At 38.8% G+C, this 18,121-nt stretch overlaps 1 protein-coding gene across 1 annotated transcript in view; it reads right to left on the bottom strand.

Annotated features, from left to right (window-relative positions):
- Positions 1-18,121, bottom strand: part of KCNH8 (potassium voltage-gated channel subfamily H member 8) — a 360,653-nt gene that overhangs the window by 100,000 nt on the left and 242,532 nt on the right. Inside the window, exons 6-7 of the mRNA XM_049628875.1 lie at positions 14,875-15,032; positions 10,378-10,585 (exon numbers count right to left, since the gene is read on the bottom strand). Of these exons, the coding sequence (XP_049484832.1) occupies positions 10,378-10,585; positions 14,875-15,032 (366 nt within the window). The remainder of the gene's footprint in view (positions 1-10,377; positions 10,586-14,874; positions 15,033-18,121) is intronic.

Genomic DNA, 18,121 nt, shown 5'->3' with positions numbered 1-18,121 from the left:
CTGCTACAGCACACGAATTTCAAGACCCTAAACGAGGAATATGGCCTCTAATAGCTACATATTTGAACAGATATGTAATATTGTGATTTATAATAACAAATATGTATTTGGAGAATTTTGTCCTTTAATTGTATAACTGGTGAGATGCTATAAGGAAAGACAGACCTGCTGTACCTTATTTCCAAACACTGAATAAAGACTGACTTCAGAACTTCTTCCTCTTTCAATCTGAGTGGGATGATCTACTGATATGAGACAGAAGCCCTTGTTTGTGGTCCACTCATTTATTCCTGCATTTACCCAAATATATGTACTACACATGGGTTCTCTAGATACCCACACCAAGACCCGTATCGTGGGAAGAACACAAAGACAAGAGTTTGTGACATAGACTATGTGCATAATGTCTCTCTGGAAAGAGGGAGACATACATTTATACATATATACATACGCATATATGCACGTATGTGTGTTTGTGTGTATGTTACTAACACAATGACCTGTCATAATTCTACCGCACTTTTCAGTGTGCAAACTGTTTTTATGTACGTTAGCTTTCTTGAGCTCACCCACCTGATGAGGGATAGAAGCAGAAAAATGTTCAGCTTTAGCCCAGAAAGCTGACCTATAGCCTGCATAGTTTTGATAAGGATCAGTGCTGGTTGCTACATTTTTTTTTTTTTTAGTTTATTTATTTATTTTTGAGAGCGAGCGAGCATGAGTGGGAAAGGAGCACAGAGAGGGAAACAGAGAACCCAAAGCAGGCTTCGCGCTGTGGCGCAGAGCCCCGACATGGACGTGGGCCTCAAACTCAGGACGAACTGTGAGATCATGACCTGAGCCGAAGTTGGAAGCTTAACTGACTGAGCCACCCAGGTGCCCGTGGGTGCTACCTTCTTAAAGGTCCCTTGACTGCTTGTACATCTCACATATAGTTAATACTGAGCTGAACGATAAGCACCAAACTGCTCTGAAGAAAGTAGTTTTACAAGAAGAAATTCAAAGAAACATTTATGATCTAATACTCCCTGAATTTCCCCTCCCCTTTGAGCACTAAGTGTATAATCACCAGCCTCATACAGCAGAAGTGCAGCTCTTTCTGTCTACGGGTCCTGTTCCCGGGCTACTTAAATAAACTAACTTGCACTGGAAAATGTCTCATTGTTGACCATTGTGCTCAACGATCCCACACACAACTAACTCTCTGAAGTAGGTATTTTGTATTATTTCCATTTTATAGATGAGGAGAATTTCTCATTCTTGTAGATTTACTGTGAAATGACACAGGAGGTATCCCATATTTTTAAAAAGATGAAAATCATTATTATTCCTCCTCCTATGACAGAGTTTAGTAACTTTGACTAAGGTGTATTTTTTTTTAAGCTCTGAATTCATAGAATGTTAACAGAATACTAATAATGCGTAGTACAAAAAGGAAGGGTTATGAGGTAAAATAAATTTATGCAACATTTGGGTTAAATAAAGTTTAATCGGTTTCTTTGGGATTTCTCTGAGTTCATTCTGTGCTAATTGACATTGTCAGTCCTTCAGAATGGGATGGAGAGGCTTCATGTTTCAAACTTTATGACAATAGAACCATTCATTGCTCGGAGTATATGGTCTGACCCGTGAACGTATTTGGAAACTCTGGTACGAGCATATTCTGAGTATATTTCAGCTTCAGCATTTTCTAACTGTGAAGTGTGTCCTCTTACTGAGAAACCCTGGCAACCTGAAGTCATATTAACCCCCAGTCAGTTACCTGAAACCCAGAGGTTCCCTATCAAAGGATTGAGAACACTATGCAATTAAAATCTAATTTTGTGCCGCTTGCTCTCTAAATACCCAAATATTTTTGTTTTTATTTTTTATTTATTTATTTTTTTTAACGTTTATTTATTTTTGAGACAGAGAGAGACAGAGCATGAACAGGGGAGGGGCAGAGAGAGAGAGAGACACAGAATCTGAAACGGGCTCCAGGCTCTGAGCTGTCAGCACAGAGCCTGACGCGGGGCTCGAACTCACGGACCGCGAGATCACGACCTGAGCCTAAGTCAGACGCTTAACCGACTGAGCCACCCAGGCGCCCCTATACCCAAATATTTTTAAACACACAAGGTCAGACTGCAGAGATCATTTGACTTCAGAATTGGACATTCTTTATTTCCTCAATTTTCATAAGCATGATTTACCATTAGACTTAGAAAATACGAGGGAAATCTGAATTTTAGGAATAAACTACTGTAACATTGTGTGTCAACTATACTCAAAAAAAAAAAAAAAGAATAAACCTTTTGCTCTTTACAGCAAGAAAGTAAATTAAATTTTTTTTTTTTTCAGAAGAGTGAAATCTTGCTCTGAAAACATGAAAGCATTTCTGTCTTCTAGAAACCTTTATCAAAATAGAATAGAGCATTGGCAACGTTTTAAAAACTGATGGCATTCAATTTTAGTTTCTCATAACTACTAGTAATATAAATTGTTTCTAATGATATTTAAAGCACTGTGTTGTATTGCTTCAGCATTGAGGTTAATTCCTTCTCAATGGACCTCCCTGGTCCATTAGGAATGAACTAGGTCTAAATACATTCACAGATGTGATGAGGATTGAAAAAGGATAGGAATGTGGAAAAGGATAGAAAGGACTGACTTGTTACTGGTTTAGGACTGTTTATAAACCAGGGGTATTAAAGTCACAGAAATTCCTGAGACTTTAAAACCTTGCTACTCGATGTGTGGTGGGGAGACCAGCAGCCTGGACTTCACACCTGGTAACTTGTGAAACACGCTAGGTCTCAGGCTCTGCCTTAGACTTACTAAATTAGAATGTGTATTTTATTTCTTTTTTAAAAATGTTTATTTATTTTTGAGAGACAGCGTGAGTGGGAGAGGAGCCTAGAGAGAGGGGGGACAGAGGATCTGAAGCAGGCTCTGTGCTGACAGCAGACAGCCCGATGCAGGTTCATGAACTATGAGATCATGACCTGAGCCAAAGTCGGACACTTAACAGACTGAGCCACCCAGGCAGCCCTAGAATCTGTAGTTTAATACAATCCTCAGATGATTTAAGTGTGCATTAAAGTTTAAGATCTTGTGTTTAGGGGCACCTGGGTGGTGGCTCAGTTGGTTAAGCAGCCGACTTCGGCTCAGGTCACGATCTCGCGGTCCGTGAGGTTGAGCCCCGCGTCAGGCTCTGTGCTGACAGCTCAGAGCCTGGAGCCTTCTTCAGATTCTGTGTCTCCCTCTCTCTGACCCTCCCCCATTCATGCTCTGTCTCTCACTGTCTCAAAAATAAATAAACGTTAAAAAAAAAAAAAAGATCCTGTGTTTGAAAACAACAACAACAACAACAAGCAGCCCGGGTTTCCCTCACCAGGGTCCATTTTAATGTCTGGAAACATTCATTTTAGTAAAGCTTTTTCTCCCCTTTCTCTATTTCATGTATTCCCAAGAACAAGAATCTACAGATAAGGGTTATCTAAAAAAGTTTTTATAATCCTTTATACAAAACCTGAAAATGTAGAGTTTGTCAATTCTACGTCCTTGAGGAAAAATTGGTATAGTTATTGAAATAACCAGCTCCCGATATCATAAGACCATTTTTTTTTCCCAACTGCATGAGGCTTGGCTTGTAAATTTTAAGCAGTTAATAACCAGAAAGCCTTTCAAATGAATCAGCTTTTATGATGTTTTATCCAACAAGGATCAGGAGATTTAGGATTAAAATTGTCAATGAAAATTTGAAAATGATATCTCACTTAGCTCACTTAATCCTTTTCTTCCCATTCTAGATTTTGGGGTTTTTATTTTTTTCCTTTCTTTTTTTTTTTTTTTTGGTCTCTGGTACAGATACACTTTTAGGCATCCACAGTGGATAAACGTACTCCAGCCAAAGGATTAAAAGATAAAAAAGCTTCTCTCTATTACAGTATACTCTCATCTCTAACCTTTGTAGCAGACCATCTATTTTCAAGTTCAGCATGTCATAGCTTTAGAAATAGAGATAGCTTTGAGAAAGAATATGAGGATGCATTTCAGCTACAAATGGGAGCTACTGACCAAGAAGCAGTCTAGCCGAGGAGGCAGAGCTCGGGAAGCAGGCTGTCACTGTGATGTTTACGTGAGCATCACAGACTGTACTGTAGTAAGCAAGAAGCATTGATAATTACCACATCTCCATTTTTCAGCTAATTCCATTTGACATGACCATGTCTGAGAAGGGTATGATGATTCATTGAAGCGTTTTATTCTAATTAAAAAAAAATTTTTTTTAACGTTTATTTATTTTTTGAGGGAGAGAGAGACAGAGTGTGAGCCGGGGGAGGGGCAGAGAGAGGGAGACACAGAATCTGAAGAAGGCTTCAGGCTCTGAGCTGTCAGCACAGAGCCCGTCGCGGGGCTCAAACACACGAACTGCGAGATCATGACCTGAGCTGAAGTTGGTCGCTTAACCGACTGAACCACCCAGGTGCCCCCATTGAAGTATTTTAATAAATGTTTTTGTAAATCGCACTGTTTGGTTTTAGATGTAAGGGTACAGATGTTATTGTACAAGACATTTTTTTTCTCTCTTTTTTTTTTTGGCGGTCTAAAATCTTCTGTGAGGGGGTATACTCCATCGCGCATAGTAATGGAGAGATACAGAGATACACCAGGGTAAGGTGGGGAGGTCCTCCTTACCCCCAGCACTCAGCATTTGAGCATGTGACCTAAACTTGTGGATTGGATTCTCCCTTCAGGGACTGTGGATCAGAAGCAAACAGAAGGTTAGGGCTCTCTCATAGCATCTACAAAGACAAAAGCATGTCTAGGCCATCTTTGCAAAATGTCAGCAGCAGCTGTGCTTCCTGCACTGGGATACGTGGAGCTGCCTTGGATCATGTTCTTTCCAAGTCTTGTTCTCTCTCTAACTCTCAGTCTGCATGTCCTGCTAATGAATTCCTTTTCTGATTTTGCTTCCCGCTAAGAATCACGACTGTGACAGAAATATCGCCTCTTCGTTAGACTTGAATCGTATTGCTATCAACTCTGCATAGCTCATCGATGTAAGTTTGAGCAATGGCTGCAGTCTGAGAACAGCCCCAAGTAAGCAGTAAGAGTGGAGGAGGTGGTTATAAGTGGTGGTAGTTATCAGCTGCAAGAACCTACTGAGAACCAGACTATGTTATGTATGTCAACTTCAGTAACTCTAGAACTTAAAACCACTGAGGGCCAGTACTACCACACCCATTTTACAGATGAGGACGCTAAAGTTTCTTGTATAAAAAGTCACTGAAATCATCTTGGCCAAAATCACATGCCTAGTATATCCCTGAAGCAAGATTCAAATCCAAATCCTTCTAACTTAAATCAGACTGATTATATTCTATTCCGTATCCTTAATGGAGCTCTTTAAGGACTAATTCAATGTCATTAATTGAACTTTACAACTGATACTTAAAATCATATATCCCTACCTTAATTGGGATGTACATAAATACTCGGGTCTTCTCACACAGTTTTGGCTGGGTATTTATTTAAGTCTTTTTATGGTAAATAAGTAAAGACCCCCCCCCCCCAACTACCACCAAAGAGATCATTCTGAAATATTTCTTGGCAGCCAAAACAAAAATTTTAATTTAAAAAGCAACTTAGACTCTGTTGTGATAGGTCTCTTTAATGTATTGTTGAATCTTGTCCTTGAAGCACCGTGTCTAAGTTCCATAAAAGTGTTCCTTATCCCAACAAGCTTATAGGGTAGATGTTAAACCTGTCACCTGTATTAGCCTTGAGGGGGAAATCTGTATGTGTGCAATTATGAGGCTATGTGAAAATTACTAATTTTTCTGAGACTGACTCAAATATAAGGTGTGGGCTTTTTTATTTTGAAGATAGGCAAAAGCACACAATTTGTTGTTCGGCACTACAAAACTACAGCTAAACTTTAAGGGCAATACTTTTTTTTTTTTTTTTAACGTTTATTTATTTTTGAGACAGAGAGAGACAGAGCATGAACGGGGGAGGGTCACAGAGAGAAGGAGACACAGAATCTGAAACAGGCTCCAGGCTCTGAGCTGTCAGCACAGAGCCCGACGCGGGGCTCGAACCCACGGACCGTGAGATCATGACCTGAGCCGAAGTCGGACGCTTAACCGACTGAGCCACCCAGGCGCCCCAGGGCAATACTTTTTAAGCCATTTCTTAATACCCTCCCCATATAAAATCGTAAGTATCACTAGTCACAGCTCATGGTACTTTCTTTATTAGAAGGAACTGTCATAATAAAATGAGAATGATGGCTCTAATAACTACTATTTATTGAGAATTTATTAGGTGCCAGGCACAGTATAAAATGCTTCACATAGATTTCCTAATTTAATACTGGCAATCTTAATGAGGGAGGCACTACTATTATTGCCCTTTTATAGGTATCGAAAATGAAGCCAGCAGAGCAAAACATCTCCCCCTATTCTCTGGATCACTGCTTCAGAGAATTTTATGCTTCTCTGTAGCCTTAGGATGAAGTCCAAACTCTAAAGCTTAGCATGAATGGTCTTTAAAGATCTGGTCCCCGACTACCTGCCTCTTTAGCCTCATCATTTTACTACCCCATTCATCTTTTATGCTGCTTTTTAGTGAACTGTTTCATATAACCACGTTCCTGCTCCCACCCATGCCCATACCTCAGCATCTACAGAGACAAGACCTACTCATCCCTTCAAACTAGTTCATCTTGGAAAAGCCTTTGCTGATATTCTAGCTAGATCTAGCTGCTTCTCCTCTGTGCATGTTCCAGTTACAGAACTATCACACTGTCATATATCTGTTGAACTATTTGTCTCTTTTTCCTACTGGACTTTAAGTTCCATGACATTAAGTATAATATTTGTTTTGGTTTTCTCCAGTGCCTTACCCAGGACCAAGCAAGCATGCAGTGGGCACTCAAAAAATATTTTTTGAATGCACAACCAAATTTTAAGTGATCACCCTATTCATTCTTCTCTCAATCTCACTGCCTGAAAATATTTGCTACACAGCCATTTCCTAGAATTTCATAATATTCAAAAGTATTAGAAGGAGTTCTACATAAAGGAGTTAGGGTATCTAGGTTCTTGTCCCATGACTGTCATTTAGTAAATGAATGACCTTGAAGGTTGATTCATTCCACATTTTTCCCTGCGACATTTGCCATGTTCCAGGAACTATATACCACAGGGACACCACAGTGAACACAACAGACCATACCCTTCCAGCATGGAGCCTGCATAGCCTAGAGCGGGATTTCTCACGACGTCTAAAATGCCATGAACCAATAAGCCAAACCTCAAATCCCTTAAAATACAGTAAAGAAGCACATAAAAGTAAAAATAACAGCAGGCAAATCAGTTCAAAATCAGCCTCTGGTATAATTAGTCCATGAGTATTAATTCCACCTTCTAAAAATAGACATAGATAAGTGATATTACAATCTTTTAAAAATATTAACTTTGCTTTGATCTGATACAAAATGCCAGAACTCTCTCTAACTCTAAGTAGTAGACCTGCCAGGGACAAAAAGTGGAAAAAATCATTTCAAGGCAATTAACAGTGACTAGAAAGGAAGTTCTATTTTATCCCTTGGGAAGACGAATCTGTTCTATACATCTAATGCTAGTCACAACATAAAGAACGTGTCTCTAATCAAACTTTATTTGTGTGAAGAATTTTTGATTCACGGTAATTGGACCAAAAAAGGTAAAACATAATATTAGTGTACAAATTACATAGTAAAAACTAAATGAGCCTAGACTCTCAGCTGCTTCATTAAAAGATTAGGTAGCGAAGGTCATAATTATTTAATTTGTGTCCAAATCTCAGCTGGAGAATGTTTTGAATGAACAACGAGGTAAGTAATTTTAAGGGAAGGGAAAGTCCTAGTAGCCAAGCCTAGAAACCCAATATGGACAGGCAGAGTTAGCATACTCCCTTTCAGATTGTCTTCCAAGAGGTGTTTGGACAGGAAATCTAATTTTCCAAAGATACAGATTCAGTAATCCTTACTATAACTGAGTAAAACATACCAATTCTTTGACAGGCTGTGATCACAAGATGTGCTTCCTGACACATCCTTTTTCTTCAAACTCTTTGACATCGGATGGTTGCTGCTGATGGTTTATGTGGACACTGAATTATGACAAAAATAAGCACACAATACTGGGTTTGTTCTTCCATTAAAGTCATAAACATGGAAACTGAAATAGACTTTCGAGTTACATGGTGAGGTTTCTCATGCTCTAGGTGAGGAAACTGAGGCCCACCGAGGTGAATGAAATTACTATAAATCTCGCAATTGGTTAGTGGTAGAGCCATGATAACAGGAGAGTTCTGTGGCCCCAGCCCAACGTTCTTCTCATCACTGTGTCACGTATTATGCTCTCTTTGTGGGTTGACTTCCAGCTCACAAGCTCCCATTCATTACACTGAACCACAGCACCAAGTTGAAGAGTACAAGTGGTAGGGGGCAATACTGAAGTCGTTCAGATGGTTGGCTTCTTTTTCTTGAAAAATCATTACTTCTGTGTGTTTGTGATGAGAAAAACAACAGCTAGTTTGTACTTCTGTAGCAGAACTGGTGTGCTGGAAAGGACACAAAAAAGCTTTCCTCATCTAACTAAATTTGAGAGCGTGGATAAGCTGAATTTCCCCATCTGGAGCCTCTCAGACTAGACTAGCCTTACAAATTAATGAGTGTATAGGTCTGGGGCCCGAAGGAAATTAGGTCAGGCCCAGAAAGGAATCAGGTGGCTGACCACAAGCAAGAATTTTAATATGGATTCAAAACAAAGGGCAGAGATCTAATGCGGCAATTCACTGAATACCATTAGGACTATATCAGAGCGTGTGATGAGGGAGCCTTCAGGACAAGAAAATAGAAAGGGAAACAATACTAAAGGACAGAAAATGTCTTAATCCAAGTACAATCCAGACTTTGATTCTTCTTTTAATCAACTCTTCTCTTTCCTCACCATGCTGTCTTCTCCTCTCCCTCTCTCCCTCTCTCTCTCATCTCATCTCATATTGTCTTCATGTAGGATATTCTTGCTTTCACTCTGCAGTTCTAGTTCTCCCTTTACTTCATTTCTGAGAATTGAGATCCATAGCAAGGCACAGAAGAAGTACTTTGATAAGGAGAATAAAACCAGTCTGAGATGAACATTATCAGAACACAGTCCTTGCTTTGGTGTAGTTCAGGGTCAAAATTGAGACGTGTATGTAGGAGCATTTTTAGAAGATTTTAAGGAGAGTCTGTTTTCTTAGCGTCTCCAACTCGTTCTCCAAAGATATACTTTGAAGGCTTTGTATACTGCCATATAGCGAGAGGACGGCATTATGAGAGCCAACCCAGGGATGTTCCAGATGCATCCTGCCATTAAGTGCTGGTGTGAAAAGTTAGAGCATTTTTCTCTCTCGGGAATCTCTTGTGGCTTCACCCCTGTGCAAAGGTCTGTGCTTCCAAAAGTTCAAGATTGATTTTTTGGAGAAAAGAAGTGAAGAATTTTCTAGCCAACCAAGAAACAGATTCTTTTGACGAAATGTCAGAATAAGAAAAAAAAGAATTCTACATGGGGTACCATGACAATTCTCTAAAGGCAATGACTGTGAGAATAATGCAGATATTTTTGGATAGAGGGTTATAGCCCTCAGAAGTTTCATTTTCTGTACAGTTCTTGTGGTTAGCATAAATTTAAAAATGTGTTCATGTGCAGAACATTTCAGATTCATTTATGCAGAATTATGTAGCACATGGAAAAGTCTCCCTTAAATTCCCACGTATAATGGGGACACAAAATTCTACAAATTATATTTGTAAACATCCAGTCCCCTCTATCATTACACGTTCTCAAAGTATACTAGATATGGAAAGTGTGTTTTTATAATGCACTCACTCTCTCTCTCACTGCAATGATTGGCCATAGGCCAGTTGCCCAGGGATTCAATGGTATTAGCCCTGCATCGGATATGTCAGATAAGATCACACATTACTTACCTACACTTCTACAGCCTTGCTGGTCATTTTAAACATTTAGCCCCTTGAAAGCTTAACCCATTACTCTCTCTCTCTCTCTTTCTCTGTCTGTCTGTCTCTCTCTCTCTCTCTCTATATATATATATGCATACACACACACACACACACACACATATACATATATATGGATTTTCCAGAAAACTTTCTCAAAAGAAATCACTTGTATCATAGACCCTGTCCCCCTACACCCTTCCCCTCCCAGTCCCTAAAAAATATTAGACAAATCGACAGTCAGAGGACATAATTATGGAATCATCTTTCACTTCCTCCAAATTCTAGACAAGCTTCCTTTTCACTTAAAAATGGAAAATGTGACAAACGTAAGCCCTTACCAACTTCCCACTTCAGAAGGCTGTTGTCTTCCCTCTCCATTTTTCCAATGACATACCAGATACACGCCATCCAGTGTGCAAGGAGTGCAAACATGGACATGAGCAGAGTCAGGACGATTGTGCTGTGCTGGGAATAGCGGTCCAACTTCTGCAGGAGACGCAAGAGACGCAGCAGCCGGACGGTCTTCAGGAGATGCACGAGAGACACCTGTGGGAGGAGACCGAGCGGCACCGCGTGGCTCATGGGTTCACTCCGCATCATAGCGGTTGCTTTAACTTACAGCCATTCTGGAAAGTTCTTGAAGTCAAGCATAATCATGACTCCAACGCGATGGTCATTTTTATGACCATGCCAATGTCGTTTCTCGACATAATGCTATCAAGAGGTGATAGGATAAAGGATGATGAGACAGTTTACTTTCTTTGAATTGGTACTTATTTTCCTTCAGGTTTATCTTTTTTTCTCAACCTATTTGACTGAATATGATTTTGTATATTCTGATACACAACTGAAACACATTACGGTCTCAGGACTGAACATAAGGTGTCTCCACTTCTTGCACACATTTTCTTTCAATTCCATGTCCCTTCCTCCATGCAGGAGTGACATCATAACAATAATTTAGACACACTGAACCCTGTGAAGTGGTAATAAAGGTAACTTTAAAAAAAATAGTGATTAGATGTACCAAACTTGAGTAAGATTTACTCACAAATGCCGGTAATACCTCCTGTCTCATGTGCTGCACTTTGTTCTTTGTAATATCATCGACTGATAGAAAAAACTCACTCCTGAAGCATATACTTTCTGAGCTCTCTGTCAAACACACAGGCTGCGGGAACCAAAATCAAATGCAACACCATTTTTGAAAACTCTCCTACGTCTTGTCTTTGGACACACTAAAACAATACATGTGTGGCCAAGGACTTATTTTCCTGACTTCAGCGCCGAGCTGAAACATGTGTCCCATTGGTGTCCACAAGAGTGGTCATTGTCACTATTTTTTTTTTAATATATGAAATTTATTGTCAAATTGGTTTCCATACAACACCCAGTGCTCATCCCAAAAGGTGCCCTCCTCAATACCCATCTCCCACCCTCCCCTCCCTCCCACCCCCCATCATTGTCACTATTAACAACAGATGTGGTGCCCTAATGCATACTCTTTCACACCCTCGAATAGCCTCAAGGAGCATTCTAAAATAGAAACGGCAAATAAAGTATGACCTCATCCGTAAATAGAGTTTAACAAAGTACTTGACCTTTTCTAATTTGGAGGCGGGAGGAAGGAACTATAAATACAAGGGAAGAAAGTGGTTTGTATGACTATACCTAAGAACAGTATTTGCTCTAAGGACTCAATCATAAACACGGTCAGCTTCTTCTGGAAGTTTGCCTTTATAATTATCTGGAGTCAGTTGACATCTAGCTCCTTCCTCCATGATCTATCTCCCCTTCTGTCGAAGAAAATTGTACCTAGAACAGTGCTTGACACATAGTAAGTGCTCCGTAAATACGTGTTAAATGAGAGGATGGTTAATAAATTAAGATGGAAAACACTCTAAACTCAATATAGTAGAAATTCAATAAAAACCTTTTCAATTGTAATCTCACGAATTATTCTATGCTGAAATATAATAAAATCATAAGGTCAGCTGAGGAACTTGCCAGCTACCTGTGCTTTGATTTCTTTTTCTCATTCTTCTGTGTCAAATCTTATCTTCTTCCCTTTCACAGCCCAGTCCTCATCTGTCATTTCTCCAGCTGATTGTAAACCAGATGATTTCCTGCCAGGACTTTGCAATATCTGCTTCCTGGCTTAGAAGAATTACTGGGGGTGGAGTTTATTTTATAGGAGAAGAGTTTGATAGATGCATGACAATTTGGTACTTGAAATGAAACCTCAAAAAGTCCCAAAAGGAGGAAGACAAGTTGATTAACATGTATTGAGGTCTTTCTGGGTGTTTGACACTTAGCAAGGTATAGTATAGAAATGCTTTTCGGGCTGCTGAGAACCTTGTAGGGGTTTTTATGCTTATTTTGCTTATTTTGCCTATTTTGATGTTAATTTCCCCCAAGGAAGTCACTCAGACGGTAAGTGATTAAGACTGGGATTTCTGGGGCGCCTGGGTGGCTCAGTCGGTTAAGCGTCCGACTTCAGCTCAGGTCACGGTCTCGCGGTCCGTGAGTTCGAGCCCCGTGTCGGGCTCTGGGCTGATGGCTCAGAGCCTGGAGCCTGCTTCCGATTCTGTGTCTCCCTCTCTCTCTGCCCCTCCCCCGTTCATGCTCTCTCTCTGTTTCAAAAATAAATAAACGTTAAAAAAAAAAATTAAGACTGGATTTCTACTTTGCCACACACTAAATTTTATTAAAGAAATGTGTGAAGTATATATAAAACATTTACCATCAGCAATTATGGGCAGAGTCAAAGCTAAAGCATCCAATACATTTCTGATGGTTGTAATGAGTTTTTGAATACCATCTACAGAGATGTGCTAACTGGATGTATTTTAGATCTGGAAAACCAACATCTGTGTTTGCTTATTTATTTCTACCTTTCTTTTTACAAGTTTGTGCAGTATAACAATAGCACAGCTTATAAACTTTTCCTCATAACTTATGTTGTCCTGGGAAGTAAATATAATACTTTGAACAAATAGAATATTTCATCTTGACTAACTTATTTGGGGCAGAGCAAATTTATATGCCAACTGGTTAATGATCATACGCTCACTCCTGTGAGACACAGAAAAATTATCATTGATAAGAGACAGATTCCATTCTTTCTTCCTCTTTTGTCTTTCTTTCTAACATAGATGTTTATCTATAACTTGCATTTATTAGGTATTCATGCCAGGTTTCATGAGACAGGATGAAGAAAGGGAGCAGGAATGTAGTGAAAGTGTACAAGTACTTAAAATTCATCAAAATATGAGAATTAGACTTTTAAAAAAATCCTTTGTGTTAATTTTAGACAATGAGCATGTGAATGACAGATAAACATGTATTTTAAAATTTTGTATATTTTACAATACAATTATATAATATATATTTTAAATTATCCTATTTGTTCAGTGCCCAAAGAGAAATGGAACATAAAAAAAATTATTAGTATTTAGTCACAAAGCAGCAAGTTAATTTAGAGAGGGATCTATCAAACATTATTCATTTAACAATTCTCCAGGAGAATGTGGAAAATTTTTCTTAGTATTTTGTGAATTATATACTTCTTTTGAAATTTTTTTGGTTGCAGTCTTGCAAATACCTTGTTTTAAGTCATTACATGTTCATTATAGTACACTTATCTAGTCAAATTCAATTTTAAAAAGCACTTTTAAAAGCCTGGATAACAATTCTCTGTAGCACTGATTGATATTATATACTAAATTTTTCCCCAGAGGTTTCCTTTCAGTTGACTTATAAACCTCTTAAAGATGTTGATACCCTCAACTTTCCATCTTAAGAAAAAAATGGAAAGGAAAAGAAAAGAAAAATGCTATTGTATAGACAATTACCAAATGCACAAATTTTACTAAATAGTCAGGATTACAGTTCAGTCTTCATCCCAAAGTCAATAATGACTGTATTTGAAACACTGATCATTTTAATACTGAAAACTAAGCTTTTAAATTCCTGATAGAGAATCTCAAGGTCTTGTCAACTGAGTAAGAAATAGGCTTCATTTGAACTAATGTTTAGTAAATTTTTGCCTGCTAAAATTGGTTACTCTAGCAGCAAATTGCATTACTGGCCCCAAAATGCTATTATACCTCCCTAAAAGTCTCTCTATTTATAAGGGAGCACTTAATGCTTTTACGAACATCAATCGTTAAATAGTAAAAATAGCTACTACAATGAGTGGACACACTTTCTTTCCTGTGATGAGACAGGAGGATAAAGGGAAGAAAAGAGATGTTACAAACGTCAGTAAAAATCCAAAAGAGATCTCGAGTTCAAGTGGCCATTGTATCATTGTGTCATTTCTTCCCCATCCAACATTTTTACAAGGACTTGAAGTGGTTGAATTCTTTTAACTTCAGTACTACTCGGTATCTTGATTGGTCTTTTGTTTTGCTAATGAATAACTCAAGAGGTAGAGAGTAAAGGTCATAAAACCAGAAGAAATCTCAAACTCTCCACTAAACTTCTGAGGCAAAATACCTGCCAAAGTAATACAAAGTAACGCTCATTACTTTTGGTTTCCTTACCAAAGGATTTCTTCTGTGAGCGAGTATTGATGATAAATGCTTTGGGTATATCTTGGTTCTAGATATTTAAATAACTAAAACAGGTCATGTAAATTCCAAAAGGAAGTAACTTCCTCAAGTGGAGAATTTGGCCTGCGTACCATTGGTCACTTTGGTGTCCACAAAGTGGAGGCCACAAAGTCCTGGACATACAAACTGCTACAAACACTTAAAACCTGAACGTGTGGAAAATAAACACAAGATTAAAAATAACCTTCAAAGTCATGTGGAAGGGAGCTCTTTACTCACCACTGTGACGTTGAAAGCATACAGGAGATCAAAAGGCAGGGCAGCAATTAAGTCAATGATGAACCAGGTTGTGACATAGTGGATGCAAATTGATCTTGCTTCAAAGATAACTTGGCCAGACTTGCTGACATAGGTTGTTCGGAAATTTAAAATAATATCTGCTTGAGAAAAAAAGATAAGAGAAAAAGAAGGAAGGAACAGAGAGAAGAAGAAGGAAAGACGAGGAAAGAAGGAAGGATGAAAGAAAACAAGCATGCAGCGGGGGGGGGGGGAGGAAAAAATTGTATAAAATTACATAAAATTAGACAAACGATAACCTCTCAATGTATTTCTGACTGATAATATCTGAAATACTCCTCTCGACAAGTCCAGTTCAATTCAATAAACAGGTATTGAAGGGTAAAGAAAATAATATTTTCTGAGCGCTGAATACACTCCAGACATCGGACCACATTTACCAAAAGTAACATGAATAAAAATAACAATAGTCATCATTACTAAATGCTCACTAGTACCAGGCATTGTTCTGAGAACGTAGCAGAGGTTATTTCACTTACTCCTCAGAACATGTTCTTAAGTAGATGATATTATCTCCATGCTAAAGAGGCAAAAACCAAGTCTCAATGAGGAAAAGTAATGTATCCGTGATCATAATGTCAATGGTGTCAAAGAGGATTTTACACACAGATAAGTTTTAGTCTCTGTTCTTTTTTTAAATACAGGGGCGCCTGGGTGGCTCAGTTGGTTAGGCGGCTGACTTTAGCTCAGGTCATGATCTTGCGGTCCATGAGTTCTAGCCCCGCGTCGGGCTCTGTGCTGACAGCTCAGAGCCTGGAGCCTGCTTCAGATTCTGTGTCTCCCTCTCTCTGACCCTCCCCTGTTCATGCTCTGTCTCTCTCTGTCTCAAAGATAAATAAACGTTAAAAAAAAAAAAAATTAAAAAAAAATACAATTCTATTTTATTTTGTGAACAAAGTTTAATCTCTCTGTGGACACAGAATTCATCTCTGCCCTAAAGGCACTTATATTAACAAAACACTGGAAGTTACTTTGTTTGGATTTCTAGGTTAAATTTTCTCATTCCATTTTAATGGATGATGTAATCATTTTCAACTTTTCCCTACATCATTCTTTTATTATATTTTTATTTTATATTCTATTTGATATTTATATTTACTTTAAATTTATATTATATTTTATTATTTATTGAACTTTTTACAATCCATGAGGCCCTCAAGGGCACTGGTCAAATGACAGCCATAGCCACAAGGATCATCTTAGGCTCACTTCTGCTTCTATGACTAAACATCTCTGTGTCTGTTGTATTAGTCTCTGGGTTACATATCATTAAAGCACTGGAAAACATTATCTTTCCCTTTGTTTTTCAGTTGACTACAGCCAGGCCATTGGGAATTTCAGGATTGCTCTATACATGTAAGGGTGATAATGGTTGAGCATTTTATGGACTGGTGAATCCAATGTAAACATATCTCTCTGTGAAACTTTGTTCTTGGGAGGTGCCATGAGCCACTGACTCAAAGATTAAAGGAGGGAATGTGGGAAGTAAATATGCAGGTCAAAGAGAACAGGAATTGGGAGAGTTATGAAGCAAATGTAAAGCTCTGAGCTACATGGTTATTGGGTGAATTGGAATACTCTTTATAGCTAATTTAAACCCTTGAAAAGAAGTAGAATAGTGTTATATGATGATAAAAACTTGATATCATGATCATGATGATGACAACGATAAAACATACAATAATGCGCACCTTGTATGTCATTTTTACTTTTCATTTCATGTTCACATTTGTGGTAGGCAGAGTTCAAAGATGACCCTCGCTCTCATATGGTCTCCTCCCCTTAAGTGAAGGTAGAACCTGTGAGCATGATCAGGTATCATGCCATGATGCTGTTGCAGTATATGGCTAAAGGGAGATTAACCTCAGTGGCCTGACCTGATCAGGTAAGCCTTGCACAAGCCAGTTTTCTTCAGCTGGTGGTAAGGGACTGGAAGAAAGCAACTGCCACATTGTGGAAGGGCCATGTGGCAGGGAATGGCGGCCAGTCTCCAACTGCTGAGAGTGGCCCCTTGCTGACATCTAGCAACAAATGGGGACTTGTGTCCTATAACCCTAAGGAAGCAAATTCTTCCAACAGCCACATGAGTTTGCAAGAGGACCTACGCTCCAGAAACAAACACAGTTTAGCTGACATCTTGAGTTCAGTCTTGTGAGGTGGAGCAGAGAATTCAGCTAGGCCAGACCTAGATTTCCCACCTAAAGAAACTGAGATAATCAATAGCTGTTGTTTCAAGCTGCCAAGTTGGTAGTAATTTAAAGTGAGGCCATACAAAAACAAATACAACATTTATTCTGCATTAGGTTCTCATTATAGCCTTGCGAGGAGAGATAATATAGGAATTACGACAAGACAGATTACTACTACATTTTTATAGATAATACCTTAGTATGGGCCCAGTACTGTTTGGGGTCCTTTAAAATCATAATCTCATGGACTCCTTACAACAATACTAAGAGGTAGGCCCCTTCAATATCCTTTTTTACAGATGAGGAAACTGAGGCCAAAGGAAAGCAAACAACTTGTCCAGAGTCACACACATGGTGTAACTGAAGCATAGGATTAAACTTCTTTAGCTAGTTAGTGAAAGAACACGACCCCAATCCGAGTCTCCTAATTTCCAATTCAGTGCTTTGGCTTTTGGTCCCTTAACAGAGGCCAGTCACATCTCAGGTCTGGAAGCAAGTTCTAGGTGACTTCAAAAGAAAACAATAATTTTTCCAGTCTTTTGTGAATGATCTAACTTTTTAAAATGGCATTATTAAAAGTCATATGTTTGTCGAAAAATAAAAATACTGAAAAACTTTTATTGCTAATACTGAGAATATGAAAGTAAGGAGCAGTGGCTAAACCATTCAAAAAGGATGAAAACAATGCCAAGGTGATTTCTATTGCAGAGTAAAAGTGCTACCATGGCAAAGTATCAATGCATCATTGAAGCATGGCCACCTAGAAGGAGCAGGAGCAGGAGCACAGCGGAATACCATCAGGCCGTTAAGGTAGCATGTGAACTTCTCATTCTTTCTCTTAACTTTCTGGGCTCATGTATTTCTTTATTAGCAAATCAGTTTAACAGGTCAGGCCACCGGCTGTTGAAATCAAGCAGAGATTTCAACTTCATGGTTTCTAAAAGAAAGCTCAGGTTAGGCATTTGGGTTTTCATCTCATG

The sequence above is a fragment of the Panthera uncia genome, chromosome C2, assembly GCF_023721935.1.
Source record: "Panthera uncia isolate 11264 chromosome C2, Puncia_PCG_1.0, whole genome shotgun sequence".
NCBI classification, from domain to species: domain Eukaryota; kingdom Metazoa; phylum Chordata; class Mammalia; order Carnivora; family Felidae; genus Panthera; species Panthera uncia.
The sequence above is the reverse complement of the archived record's forward strand: the minus strand, read 5'-3'. Positions and strand labels throughout refer to the sequence as shown.